The following is a 15,540-nucleotide window of genomic DNA, read 5'->3' on the forward strand; positions in this document are numbered from 1 at the left end:
AAAAGAAGATCTCAAGGGAAATTTAAAAATACATTGACCTGAATTGAAAATGAAAATACAACACATCAAATTTTGTGAGACATAGCTAACACAGTGCAGAGAGGAAAATTTTATAGCACTAAATATGTACATTAGAAAAGAGGAAAATTCTCAAATTGGTCACCCACCAGTTTATCAGTTTCAAGCTTCTACCTCGAGAATCTAGAAAAAGATGAGGAAAATAAACCCGAAGCATTCAGAAATAAGGAAATAACAAAGATAATAGAAGAAATCAAGAAAATTCAAAGCAAATAGAGAAAGCAATAAAGAAACAAAGAACTGGTTCTTCGAAAAACATTTTAAAAAATGACAAACTTCTAGCAATACTGACAAAAAGTCTTACCCAATCATTTCAGATTTCAAATGTGATTTAGTATCAAATCCTTTATATTTTCAACTTCCTTGCAACATATCTCCTGTTAATTGAGTTTCTTTAAGTGATTGCTTATATATCATCTCTAACTTTTCCCTGTATTACTGTGTTTTTCTTTCTATATAACTAAAGAAGAGTTTTAAGAGATTCAATTTGTCCTTGAAGGTCTTTTCCTTTCTCTTTTGATAAACTTGAATAATTTTTTAAAATTATAATGGGATTAACTGAAACATAAAATGGAAATCAGCTTGATCAGCTATGTAGTACAGGTACAGGTTGGGCATCCGTAATCCAAAAATCCAAAAATAGGAACTGCTCCAAAACCCGAAACTTTTTGAGCCAACCTGATGCCACAAGTAGAAAATTCCACACAAAAGTACGTAATGCAAACTTCGTTTCATGCACAAAATTGTTTAAAAATATTAAGCAAAATTACCTTCAGGCTATTTGTATAAGATGTATATGAAACTTAAATGAATTTCATGTTTAGACTTGGTTTTCATTACCAAGATATCCCAGTATGTACATGCAAATATTCTAATATCTAAAAAATCTGAAATCTGAAACACTTCTGGTCTCAAGCATTTTGGACAAGGGCTGTTCAACCTGTCATTACAGGTTAACTAAATAAAATTAATTTTAACATACTTTACAATGATCAGTCAGTTAAAATACTATTTCAGCTTGCTGGTAACAGTCCAGCTAAATTAATCTATCACTTCACTTTAGCATACTTGGGCATAAAGAATATGGGGCATGGTGCTTTTTCACATTGTCTACTTTTCCTTCATGTGACCAGATGAGACCAAGGTTTTGCTCCCCAGTTAATAAAACTGAGCTTCAAAATATGATTAAGATGATTCCCAGTGAATGATGAAAATGTTCCGTATCTTGAAAAAAGTGTGAGTTACACACTTGAATCCATTTGTTAAAATGGTACAGTTAAGATTGGTGCATTTCAATTTCTGTAAACATTGCCTTAAGAAAAGAACTATACAAAAGTAATCATTAAGCAGGAAGCAGAGAATGGAGAGAAAGGTATAGACAAAACAAGACAACAGAATGTTGTGAAACTGATTGTGTACAGAGGCTTATTCTGTTTACTTTGTATATGTTAGAATTTTTCCATAATAACAATTTTAAGTTAATGAGTCCTTGTGAAAACATGTTTACAAATGCAAACTTAATTCAACTCTACTCTAGCCAATCAAATCAAAGCAAAAGAGGGCAACACAGAGAAACATTCTCCTGAAACAATCTAATGTAATCCATTTTCTATAGAAAGGCAGTTTCTTGATAGACCCAACTGACATCTTTTTGGGCTACTTTGAGCTATTATCCTCTTTCTATATAACTACCAATGTTATCAAAGACATTTCAAGGATCTAAATGGAGTTTGACAAATACTGTACTGCTGATAAATTTGCTCTGAAGTAAAAAAATAATTCAACAACCTATATTCGAGGATGCCTGGTGGTGCTTCAGAGAAACAGAGTGAATAAAAGACTTTGTGGATGCCGTTAAGCTGGAATCAGACCTCAGAATGCTCACTGAAAGAAGGAAGCATTTAAGATTGAGCAGGAAATAATGGCCTTGTTTCAACAAAGAAATGACACCGGTCCAATATGTTTATTGTTGTTGGTTTTATTTCATAAGTTCATTTCGTTACATTCTCAAGGAACAGTGTGTTCTCAGTAGCATCTATCAAGTGAAACCTGGAGACTGGTCACATTCATAATCTTTTGTTTTTCTGGCTACATAGAGGTGATTTTGAACTACAAGATCATCTCAGCTATTCAGAGTTTAGATTTTATTTAGCCTTATTTGTTTTGCCTAGCGTTTATGTATTTGAAAATATCTTGATTTTTAATCTTCTATCACCTTGGCTCTTACCTGAAGTGAACTTTGTTTGAGCTCAATTGATTTCACCTCTCAATAGATATGAAATCAATCTGAAATGAATTGAATTGTTTGGCATATTTTGCCTCTTCTATGTGCAATAATCTATTTCACACATTTTCAGTTTGTTTAGAGATACATGTTCCAATGTATCTGAGTAGAAACTAATGAGATGGGAATGGATATAGCCACAATATTCCATCATTGAATTCCATGGCATTCACTCAAATGTAATTCACCTTTTTTTTACAGTACCTTAATTTGGCCTGTATTTATTGGACTTGGTGTTCTTTTTGCTGTGAGAAGATGGTGAAGGTGATTCTTGAATGTTTGTTTTCTGCATTGCATCATGTTTGTACAACAGGGTAATAAATTTGGACCTTGATTAAATAATGTAAGAGGGGAATTTGATCAAAAAAGTTAGAATAAAATGCACAAGCCTGTTAAAACAATGTCTAATTCTATCCATGCAAAAATGGAGTAGAATCCTAAAATGCTTATGACAACTACTTGATTGCTTCTAGTCCCTCTTTTAAATACTTTAATTTACTTAGATACATGTATCATACGTACTTCTTGGTCTCAGTTTTCCTCCTAATAGCCTAATTGTTCTTTTTACTGTGCAGGCGTAACTATATAACAAAGTAGGTTTTTTGTTCATGCCATTTATGAGTCATATAATTTAGATAATTTATTGTTTATTTTACCATTATTATTGCTAACAAACTTCGTTGTTTTTGCATTGTTTGTTGGGACAATTAAATAGTGTACCTCTTGGACTCATAGATTAAATGGCTCATCAGAGATAAATTGCACTGCTGAAGCATCAAAGGAGAAAGATTGAAGTGTAGAATCTGCACTTCAATCTTTCTCCTTAATTAGCACCACCAGGGAATTTGATTCAAGTTCTAGAGGGGAGTGAACCCAGGAATTGGCTTAAAAACAAAAACATACACACAAAAAAACCAACGCTCGCAAGCAATTATTTATGCATGCGGTCCACACACTCAGTTTGAGAAACACTGACTCGACTTAAAAGTCTTTATAATGCTCAGATTTCTGAAATGCTATTGACCTGAAAACATCTCATGAAGTTATTAGTTTGAACGCGTGGTGGCGGTACAAGCTAAGAGAGTGAATGAAAGCTCTGCAGACTCGGTGGACTCCGTTTCACCCAGAAGCCAAGTAAAAATACAGACCACATTTACAGCTAAAGCTGAGACAGATGTGTCCGGGAAGGCAGTCGTCGCCAGGCAAGTTGTTAAGAACGAATTTAAAAATCTCTGCAAAGACATCCGAGAGGGTCGACGGTAGATGTGGTGATTGGGAGCTGAAAAGGATTTTTCGTCCGTATTCAGACATAATAGACATGATGCAAACTAAAGTACAGAACAAGAAAAGGCAAGTGGCGTTCTTCATTTTATTGATGCTTTGGGGAGAGGTGGGTTCTGAATCGATTCAGTATTCCGTATTGGAGGAAACAGAAAGTGGCACGTTTGTGGCCAACTTGACAAAGGACCTGGGACTGAGGGTGGGGGAGCTGGCTTCACGGGGCGCTCGGGTTGTTTTCAAAGGGAACAGACAACATTTGCAGTTTGATCCACAGACCCATGATTTACTGCTAAATGAAAAACTGGACCGGGAGGAGCTGTGTGGCTCCACTGAGCTGTGTGTGCTACCTTTCCAAGTGTTACTGGAAAACCCCTTGCAGTTTTTTCAGGCTTCCTTGCGAGTCAGAGATATAAATGACCACGCCCCGGAATTCCCTGCCAGAGAAATGCTCCTGAAAATATCAGAAATTACTATGCCAGGAAAGATATTTCCTTTGAAAATGGCACACGATTTAGACACCGGCAGCAACGGCCTTCAGAGGTACACAATCAGCTCCAACCCTCACTTCCACGTTCTCACCCGCAATCGCAGCGAAGGCAGGAAGTTCCCGGAGCTGGTGCTGGACAAACCGTTGGACCGCGAGGAGCAGCCCCAACTCAGGCTAACGCTCATTGCGCTGGATGGCGGGTCTCCGCCCCGGTCAGGGACCTCCGAGATTCAGATCCAGGTTTTGGACATCAATGACAACGTCCCCGAGTTTGCTGAGGAGCTCTATGAGGCGCAAGTCCCTGAGAACAACCCCCTCGGCTCTCTGGTTATTACCGTCTCAGCCAGAGATTTAGATGCAGGATCGTTTGGGAAGGTATCTTACGCCCTGTTTCAAGTCGATGACGTCAACCAACCCTTCGAAATAAATGCAATCACAGGAGAAATTCGGCTGAGAAAGGCTTTGGATTTTGAGGAAATTCAGTCTTATGACTTGGATGTTGAGGCTACAGATGGTGGAGGCCTATCAGGAAAATGCTCTTTACTCGTCAGGGTCCTGGACGTGAATGACAATGCCCCTGAACTCACCATGTCGTTCTTCATCAGCCCCATCCCAGAAAACTTGCCAGAGATCATAGTGGCAGTTTTCAGTGTTTCAGATGCAGACTCTGGACATAACCAACAGGTTATTTGTTCAATAGAGAACAATCTCCCCTTTCTACTAAGACCTACCGTGGAGAATTTCTACACCCTGGTAACAGAAGGCGCGCTGGACAGAGAGAGCAGAGCCGAGTACAACATCACTATCACCGTCACTGATTTGGGGACACCAAGGCTGAAAACCCAGCAGAGCATAACCGTGCAGGTCTCCGACGTCAATGACAACGCCCCCGCCTTCACCCAAACCTCCTACACCCTGTTCGTCCGCGAGAACAACAGCCCCGCCCTGCACATCGGCAGCGTCAGCGCCACAGACAGAGACTCAGGCATCAACGCCCAGGTCACCTACTCGCTGCTGCCGCCCCAGGACCCGCACCTGCCCCTCGCCTCCCTTGTCTCCATCAACGCAGACAACGGCCACCTGTTCGCCCTCAGGTCGCTGGACTACGAGGCCCTGCAGGCTTTCGAGTTCCGCGTGGGCGCCACAGACCGCGGGTCCCCGGCTTTGAGCAGCGAGGCGCTGGTGCGAGTGCTGGTGCTGGACGCCAACGACAACTCGCCCTTCGTGCTGTACCCGCTGCAGAACGGCTCCGCGCCCTGCACCGAGCTGGTGCCCCGGGCGGCCGAGCCGGGCTACCTGGTGACCAAGGTGGTGGCGGTGGACGGCGACTCGGGTCAGAACGCCTGGCTGTCGTACCAGCTGCTCAAGGCCACGGAGCTCGGTCTGTTCGGCGTGTGGGCGCACAATGGCGAGGTGCGCACCGCCAGGCTGCTGAGCGAGCGCGACGCAGCCAAGCACAGGCTGGTGGTGCTGGTGAAGGACAATGGCGAGCCTCCGCGCTCGGCCACCGCCACGCTGCACGTGCTCCTGGTGGACGGCTTCTCCCAGCCATACCTGCCTCTCCCTGAGGCGGCCCCGGCCCCGGCCCAGGCCGACTTGCTCACCGTCTACCTGGTGGTGGCGTTGGCCTCGGTGTCGTCGCTCTTCCTCTTTTCGGTGCTCCTGTTCGTGGCGGTGCGGCTGTGCAGGAGGAGCAGGGCGGCCTCGGTGGGTCGCTGCTCGGTGCCCGAGGGCCCCTTTCCAGAGCATCTGGTGGATGTGAACGGCACCGGGACCCTATCCCAGAGCTACCAGTACAAGGTGTGTCTGACGGGAGGCTCAGAAACAAATGAGTTCAAGTTCCTGAAGCCGATTATGCCCAACTTCCCTCCTCAGGGCACTGAGAGAGAAATGGAAGAAACCCCCACCTCTCGGAATAGCTTCCCGTTCAGTTAAGTGTGGGATGATTTTACTAAATCTTACTTATGTTTGGAGATCTCTTTTAACTTAAAGTTACATGGTCTGTTTCTTGTTTATTTTACCTCTATTCTTTAGGGTGAAATTTTATATAAAGTAAGATACTGGTATCTTAGTATTTCCTGTTCATGCTTAGTAGTTTATTACTTCACTTGAGGGTACTTGACAATATGAACAAAAAGTAAATTTTTATTTGCATAATTTTAAACTTTTGAAATTAAATTATCTATTCTTTCCCCCCCCCCAAAAAAGTATTGTAAATCCTTAAGTAAAATTGTATTTCTAGCTATTGGTAAGAGTTGTTTCACTATTGCTATGTAGGACTGTTTAAAATGTGAGTATTTGATATTATTTAATCCTCCTATGTCTCATTTTGCAGTAACTCCTACAGTGTGTAACACTAAAAATAAGAACTAATGATGGCTAAACACTAAAGTAGCCATTCATACTTATGCATATTTTAGTATCCCGTAATAGTCAATCCAAAATTTTTGTGACTACAGACTTTACTGAAGTGTCAACACATTAGTTTGTGAGCCTCATGTAAGAACAGGATGGTCTTTAAAAAAAAAAAAGTCGTGCCAATTATAAGTGCTTAATAAATATTTGCTGAATGTTACTAACATTCTAGTATTGATTTTTTAAAAAAACTATTGTATCTACAGCGAAATGCTAATATCCCCTCTACAATAAAATATCCTTACCAATGAGTGAAAGTATGAAATATCACTTCTTAGTCAAATCACTGTTGCTTTCCTTCAAAACAGAAAACAGCTTTGACTCTTCTACTCACCCTACACACCGTTACAGAAAATAAAATGCTTAACAGCATATTTTATCTTTTTTTCTTTGTCTCACAATTTGAAAGTTGAAAGCTTTCAAATTATATTTGCCAAACTCCTCCTCTCACTTTCTCAAGATGTTTGATATCTACCAAGATCTAAGTAAGGTATTAGTGGCAGGTTATTCGGTAACATCAGATTTTCCCTTGTAGTGTTGTGTAAGCATCATTTGCTTGTATTAACCATTAAACCATTTACCTTCACAGTTTAGCCCATATCTAGTCTTATTTGTGTCAGCTGTATTTGTGATATTTCATTTAAAAATCCCTCTTTCAACTTTCTATCAAAGGCAAGCAATGTATATTAAAATAACAATTCAGTGACTATTTTATTTTATTTTGAGATGGAGTTTTGCTCTTGTTGCCGAGGTTGGAATGTAATGGTGCGATCTTCGCTCACTGCAACCTCCGCCTCCCTGGTTCAAGTGATTCTCCTGCCTCAGCCTCCTTAGTAGCTAAGATTACAGGCGCATGCCACCAAACCCAGCTAATTTTTGTATTTTTAGGAGAGACAGGGTTTCACCATCTTGACCAGGCTGGTCTCGAATTCCTGACCTCATGATCCACCCGCCTCAGCCTCCCAAAGCGTTGGGATTACAGGCGTGAGCCACCACACCCGGCCGACTATTTTATTTTTATCCTTAATTGAAGTGGAACTGGGCTGAACTAAATTACATTTGACTGTGTTTTGTGTCCAGATAAGTGAACTGACTGTCATGGATGATTACCAACTGATTAAATGAGTGTGGGGAACATTTACTATTTTGTGTTCTCAGATATATACCCTATTCTCCTTAGAACAGCATTCTTCCTTGGTGAGATTCCTTCTTCCATTGTTCTCACTCCAGTCACTTGGCTTTAGTTGGAGCAGTAGTGTTTTTCAATATCCACATCCCCCTAATCCTAGAGAATGTACACTGGGGTAGTATACTGTCCAATGCAGACAGGTCAATACCCTTCCCCAGACAGTGTATTTTTGACTTTGTCAACTTTGTTGTCTTCTTTACATCTGTAGAAAAGACATTGCCTAGATTCTGAGCTTATATTGATTTTTTTTTTTTTTGAGACAGAGTCTTGCTCTGTCACCCGGGCTGAAATGCAGTGGCACAATCTCAGCTCACTGCAACATCTGCCTCCCAGGTTCAAGTGATTCTTCTGCCTCAGCCTCCTGAGTAGCTGGGACTACAGGTGTGCACCACCACACCCGATTAATTTTTATATTTTTAGTAGAAACGAGGTTTCACCATATTGGCCAGGCTGGTCTCAAACTCTTGGCCTCCAGTGATCCACCCACCTCAGCCTGCCAAAGTTTTGGGATTACAGGCGTGAGCCACCACACCTGGCCTATATTGATTTTTAATAAGACAAACCACCATTTTCTCTAAATTTCACTGGGCATTGCACATAATAAATTTATGAAGGAAAAAAAGTCCTAAATGGTGGCCAGGTATGGTAGCTCATGCCTGTAATCCCAGCACTTTGGGAGGCCGAGGCAGGCAGATCACTTGAGGCCAGGAGTTCAAGACCATCCTGGCCAATATGGTGAAATGTCATGTCTACTAAAACTACAAAAATTAGCCTGGTGTGGTAGCACGCACCTGTAGTCCCAGCTTCTCAGGAGGCTGAGTCAGGAGAATCGCTTGAACCTGGGAGGTAGAGGTTGCAGTGGGCCAAGATTGAGGCCACTGCACTCCAGCCTGGGCAACAGAGTGAGACCATGTCTCAAAAAAAAAACAAAAAATTCCCAATGGTTATGTAGACCAGAGACTAACAAGAAACAATATTTTTATTTTCTTTTGGGAGTTACAGGCACATTACAATTTGAGAATGAAACTAGATTTTGAAAGTTCATGATTTCTTCCAGTACAATAGAACAAATTAGCATTTTTGTAATAGAATGTAAATTCCCCAAGAGCAAGAATTTTTATGTTTCATTTACTGTATTATCCCAGGAAGCTACATGAATGTCCCTACAGGTAAATACTTGTTAATAAATGAATTTGCCCGGAGCAGAGTTTTGTGTACTGAACTTGCACCTTTATAAGGAAGATTAATATAGATACAGACATTACTTTTGCTGTAACAACCATTCTTAGCTACCTGAACAAGGCCTCATAATAGCCGGGGGAAAAGGGAGTATATAACAGGCTATGACCTAAAAGGCCTGCTATATGTTTTAGCTGTTACACTATACAGTGTGCTTTGAAATGAAAATTATCTGAAGTTGTAAAGCAGAACGCTTGGTGGCGCTGCAGGCTAAGAGTGAAAAACTGCAGAATCAGTGTCTCCTTAAAAGCTGTGCGGGTTTTCTGGCAGCTCGAAAAGGAAACACTTTTTCACTACTGGGGATAGGTTTCAGAAAGGCAGCCATCCCATGTCGGTCAATGTTAAAAAGAACTAACTCAAGATATTTAAATCAAGATAGCTGAGTTGGCTGTAAAGCAATTATTTTGTGATTAAATACTGCATCTTTTGGACCCTGAGGAATGATGGAGACGCCGCTCCCCAAAGCACCAGAGAAAAGGCAAGTGACCGCCATTATTTTCTTATTACTACTGTGGGAGGCGGGCAGCGCTACGATTAAGTATTCAGTTCTAGAAGAGAGGGACAGCGGCTCTTTTGTGGCCAACTTAGCAAAAGATCTGGGGCTGGGTGTAGGGGAACTGGCCGCGAGAGGCGCCCGGATTCTTTCCAAAGGGAACAAACAGTATTTGCAGCTCGAACGGAAGAGTGGGAATTTGCTCCTAAAAGAAAAATTGGACCGGGAAGAGTTGTGCGGTGACATAGATCCATGTATACTGCATTTCCAGATGTTACTGAAAAATCCAGTGCAGTTTATTCAAGGTGAACTACAGCTCCAAGATGTAAATGACCATGCCCCAGAATTCTTGGAAAATGAAATCCTCCTGAAAATCTCTGAAGGCAGCCATCCAGGGACTTCATTTCCTTTGAAAATAGCTCAAGATTTGGACGTAGGTAGCAACACAGTTCAGAACTACTCAATTAGCACCAACTCCTATTTCCACCTTTTCACTCGCAATCACAGCGACGGCAAGAAATACCCAGAGCTCGTGCTGGATCAAGCGCTGGACCGCGAGGAGCAGCCCCAGCTCAGGTTAACCCTCACAGCGCTGGATGGTGGGTCACCGCCCAGAATTGGGACTTCCCAGGTTCTCATAGTGATTGTAGATATCAATGACAACGTCCCTGAATTTGCTCAGCGGCGCTACGAGGTGCAGGTCCCAGAGAACACCCCTATAGGTTCCCTTGTCATCACCGTCTCTGCCAGGGATTTAGATGCTGGGACCCACGGGGAGCTCTCCTACTCATTTTTTCAATACTCCAATCAAATCATTCAGGCCTTTGAAATAAACTCAATCACGGGAGAAATTAGATTAAAAAAGGCGTTGGATTTTGAGGAAATTCAATCTTATCACATGGAAGTTGAGGCCTCAGATGGTGGGGGTCTTTCAGGAAAATGCACCGTAGCCATAGAGGTAATGGATATAAACGACAACGCACCGGAACTTACTATGTCCTTACTCATCAGTGATATCCTAGAAAACTCCCCAGAAACAGTGGTCGCTGTTTTCGGAATTTCGGATCCGGACTCCGGGAACAATGGAAAAATGATGTGTTCCATCCAAGACCATCTCCCTTTCCTTCTAAAACCTACCTTAGAAAATTTCTACACTTTGTTAACAGAAGGAGCGCTAGACAGAGAGAGCAGGGCCGAGTACAACATCACCATTACTGTCACAGACTTGGGGACACCCAGGCTGAAAACCGAGTACAACATAACCGTGCTGGTCTCCGACGTCAATGACAACGCCCCCGCCTTCACCCAAACCTCCTACACCCTGTTCGTCCGCGAGAACAACAGCCCCGCCCTGCACATCGGCAGCGTCAGCGCCACAGACAGAGACTCGGGCACCAACGCTCAGGTCACCTACTCGCTGCTGCCGCCCCAGAACCCGCACCTGCCCCTCGCCTCCCTGGTCTCCATCAACACAGACAACGGCCACCTGTTTGCCCTCAGGTCGCTGGACTACGAGGCCCTGCAGGAGTTCGAGTTCCGCGTGGGCGCCACAGACCGCGGCTCCCCGGCGCTGAGCAGCGAGGCGCTGGTGCGCGTGCTGGTGCTGGACGCCAACGACAACTCGCCCTTCGTGCTGTACCCGCTGCAGAACGGCTCCGCGCCCTGCACCGAGCTGGTGCCCCGGGCGGCCGAGCCGGGCTACCTGGTGACCAAGGTGGTGGCGGTGGACGGCGACTCGGGCCAGAACGCCTGGCTGTCGTACCAGCTGCTCAAGGCCACGGAGCCCGGGCTATTCGGCGTGGGGGCGCACAATGGCGAGGTGCGCACCGCCAGGCTGCTGAGCGAGCGCGACGCGGCCAAGCACAGGCTGGTGGTGCTGGTGAAGGACAATGGCGAGCCTCCGCGCTCGGCCACCGCCACGCTGCATGTGCTCCTGGTGGACGGCTTCTCCCAGCCATACCTGCCTCTCCCGGAGGCGGCCCCGGCCCAGGCCCAGGCCGACTCGCTCACCGTCTACCTGGTGGTGGCGTTGGCTTCGGTGTCTTCGCTCTTCCTCTTCTCGGTGCTCCTGTTCGTGGCGGTGCGGCTGTGCAGAAGGAGCAGGGCGGCCTCGGTGGGTCGCTACTCGGTGCCCGAGGGCCCCTTTCCAGGGCATCTGGTGGACGTGAGTGGCACGAGGACCCTGTCCCAGAATTATCAGTATGAAGTTTACCTGGCAGAAAGCTCTGAGAGCCAGTTCAAGTTTCTTAAACCGGTACTTCCCAACTTCTTGGGTGAAGGGACTGGTGGGGACAGCGAGACAAACTCCAACTCTAGGAATCATTTTGGGTTCAATTAGGAATCTGACAACAGGTCGTGATAAATCATAGAATTCACTATTCATCTGTAAGTTCCCAATTCTCTCATTTACCTAGAGTCACATATTCACACATTAGTAATGGCTGTCATATTTATAGCTATTTCAACCTGCTGGACTATTTTCCATTCCCTTTAATTTTTGTTGTGGTGGTTGTCAGCTATGTTAGTTATAGTATGTGCACACAATAGCAGAGAAATGGTGTTTCCTATGGTTGCTGTTTTTGTTTGGTCAGATTTTGGAACTCACAGGTGTTTTCAGGTTCCCAGTATTTGAACTTGTTCATTGATATGTTATGATTAAGAGAATAGTGTTTCAAACTTTCTGGTTATCATCAGCATGACTCTAAGTCTATCGTAAATCACAGGTTTTAGCTTAAAAAATAATTTTCATTTATGCAAAAATTTTAGTAATCTTCTAAATTGTTGCATTTCTGTTGTGTTGTTTCAAAAACACTACTCTTCCCTCAAATGAACCAATATTTTACCTAGGTGATGTTTTCTCTCCTGAATTTCTTTTTTCAAAATTGATATTTATAGACCATCGGCTGTTATTCTAAAGGATTCAACTCCTGTTACATGAAAGAATAATAGAAAAAAGGTTGGTTGACTTGTGATTGCTTTTTTTAAAAATAATAAATGGCTTTGGTATGTAAATAATGATTCTCCTTCTTTTAAAATAATATATAGCAGTGGCTCACACCTGTAATCCTAGCACTTTGGGAGGCCAAGGTGGGCGGATCACCTGAGGTCAGGAGTTCGAAACCAGCCTGGCCAACATGTTGAAACCCCATCTCTACTAAAAATACAAAAATTAACTGGGTGTGGTGGCAAGTGCCTGTAATCCCAGTTACTTGGGAGGCTGAGGCAGGAGAATCCCTTGTGCCTCAGAGGCGGAGGTTGCAGTGAGCTGAGATCATGCCACTGCAATCCAGCCTGGGTGACAGAGAGAGACTCCATCTCAAAAATAAATAAATAAAAAAAAATAAAATATAATCATATGATTCAAACATACAGTAAGTACAAAAGAGAAAGCAAATTAACATCATTATTCCACCATCAGAACTAATTTCATTAAGTCAACATCATTCTAAAATATTTCAATGAATGTACATAAGAATAAAGTAATAGATGAAAATAATTTTATAAAATGGATCTATAATAAATTGATAGCTTCTGATAAAAATGATTAGATTGAATACAATAAAATGAAGTGTGAAACTATAGAACTTGCTTAAGCTTTGATAAGTAGTCCCTATAAAGGTTAAAAAGCAAGATTAGATGCATATTAAGACATTAGCATTACTTAACTGCCTGCTTAAAAATGAGCAAATAAACATTTTATACCCGTTCTCTTCTTTCTTAACCGTACTTATCCTTTTTGTATTAAATATATATTACCTTATCAATATTTATAACATTTACAATGTATTTTGAAAGAATACTTGCCATAATTGTTTATGCATTTCATATTTTTTTTTAGACGGAGTTTCACTCTTGTTGCCCAGGCTGGAGTGCAGTGGCGTGATCTCGGCTCATTGCAGCCTCCACCTCCCGGGTTCAAGCGATTCTCCTGCCTCAGCCTCCCAAGTACCTGGGATGACAGGCGTGCGCCACCATGCCTGACTAATGCTGTATTTTTGGTAGAGATGGGGTTTCACCATGTTGGTCAGGCTGGTCTCGAACTCTTGACCTCAGGTGATCCACCTGCCTCGGCCTCCCAAAGTGCTGGGATTACAGGTGTGAGCCACTGCACCTGGCCAGCATTTCATATTTTTTAAATTTTAATTTAAAAGTCATATAATGCTAGTTTTTTCCAATTTTATTCAAGTCTGACTGCCCAGGGTAACCACTTTTGATGCTCTTATGTGTTTTCCCATATTTACTTCCCTGTTTTTAAAATCACATATGCTTATAAAGTGCTTTTTCTCAAATCCCAGTTTTAGATATCCAGTTTTTAAGGGGTACACACACAGACGCACACACAACTCGCACATTTCCTCTACCTAGCAATATCAAAATTCTGTTTAGATAATGTTTATATAATTGTCACCATAAAAATGTTACTTACACCTAAGCCTGAAGAGTGAAAACAAAAAGCCTCTTTTTTTACCTTTAAGGTCATAATTGCCTTCTTTTTCAACTACTTTTCTATGTACATCTTTTAAAATTATCCATAAATTTTGTAAAGCCTGAAGCTCCTAACTTAGGTTAAACTCATAAAGAAATGTATCGGTTCCATTCTTTTCTCCTGGAGCCATCCTGGAGCTATTCAGAGTCTTGTTCCATTGTACATTGTTTGCTCTCTAGACCTACTGCACAGCTGGCAGTTTGCTTTTCCCACTAACTTGGGAGTTTATTTTCCTCTTCCATTTGATTTCCTCTTCTGGATTTTACATCTTCCTCTTGTTTGGTTTTCTCCCTTAACTGTCAGAAGAATATTTGGTCATAAATCTTTTGATCACTTGAATATAAAAATTTCAGATGTCAGAAACTCAAATGTCTATTTGAAGATTTTGTTGGGTGTGGAATTATAGGTTAGGAATTATTTGCTGCTAGTATTTTGAAGACATTCCTCTGTTGTCTTCTAACCACCAAAGTTGAGATATTACCCATTCTTTTCTGAGAAACTTTGTTTTCCTTCTAGATCCCTGATTCTCAACCAATGGCAATTTTGCCACCTTTGGTAAATGTCTGGCAATTATCAAACATTTGGCAATGTCTGGAAACATTTTTGATGGTCACAGCTGCCAACAGTGCTGAGGCTGAGAAACCCTAATCCAGATAAATTGAGGTTCTTGTATGTACCTCCAGTGTTCTAGAATTTCGTCACTGTGTCATACTGTAAGAATTTTGGTCATTTATTGCACTAGTTACTCAATGAGACTTGACGATCTTGAGACATGTTCTTCAGACTAGAACAGGATTGTTAGGGGTTTTTTTTAATTAAAAAATTATTTCCCCTACTAAGTGGTTTTTGGTTTTTTATTCTGCAATTTCTGTTCATTGTATACTGACCTGGTTTGATATTTAATTTTTCTTATCCTTGTTCTATCTTCTGTCTTTATTTTCCTGGATTCCAGTAAATTTCCTCTATGGCTAAATTTTAAGCTTTTGCTATCATAGTTTTACTTTCAAAAAGCTTTTTCTTGGTCTCTGCATATTTCTTTCTATAGTAGTCTTGCAGTTTTAAAATTCTTTGGTGAGCTATAATTCACATACCATAATATTCACTTTTTTAAAAATTGAGTTTGGTGGTTTTTAGTATATTCCAAGGGCTGTACAATTATTATCACTATCTAATTCTAGAACATTTTTCACATTTTCATCAGCACAAAGAAGAAACCTGGTACCCTTAAGCAGTCACTCCCCATTCCCTCCTCCTTCCAGCCCCTGGAAACCACTAATCAACTTTATGTTTCTTTGGATTTGCCTGTTCTAGACATTTCATGTAAATTGAATCATAGAGTATGTCTGGCTTCTTACACTTAACATAATGTTTTCAAGGTTCATTCATGTTACAGCATGCATCAGCACTTCATTCTTTTCTATGGCTAAATAATATCCCATTGTAGGAATGTACCACATTTTGTTTGTTCATCAATTGGTGGGCATTTGGGTTTGTTTCCACTATTTGCTATTATGAATAATGCTGCTAGGAACATTCATGTATGAGTTTTTGTGTGAACATGTTTTCATTTCTCTTGGGTGTATACCTA

General features: G+C 41.9%; 2 protein-coding genes across 2 annotated transcripts; both read left to right on the forward strand.

Moving 5' to 3' along the window:
* The first annotated feature begins 3,680 nt into the window (after positions 1-3,680).
* On the forward strand, positions 3,681-6,708 carry PCDHB6 (protocadherin beta 6). The gene is given in 1 exon segment (NM_001013009.4): positions 3,681-6,708. A coding segment is annotated over 1 exon segment (2,385 nt). The 3' UTR covers positions 6,066-6,708.
* A 2,551-nt stretch (positions 6,709-9,259) lies between these two features.
* Positions 9,260-12,478, forward strand: PCDHB17 (protocadherin beta 17). Its single transcript, NM_001168326.2, is given in 1 exon segment — positions 9,260-12,478. A coding segment is annotated over 1 exon segment (2,391 nt). The 5' UTR covers positions 9,260-9,413; the 3' UTR covers positions 11,805-12,478.
* Positions 12,479-15,540: the final 3,062 nt, after the last annotated feature.

The sequence above is a fragment of the Pan troglodytes genome, chromosome 4, assembly GCF_028858775.2.
Source record: "Pan troglodytes isolate AG18354 chromosome 4, NHGRI_mPanTro3-v2.0_pri, whole genome shotgun sequence".
Classification (NCBI taxonomy): Eukaryota; Metazoa; Chordata; class Mammalia; order Primates; family Hominidae; genus Pan; species Pan troglodytes.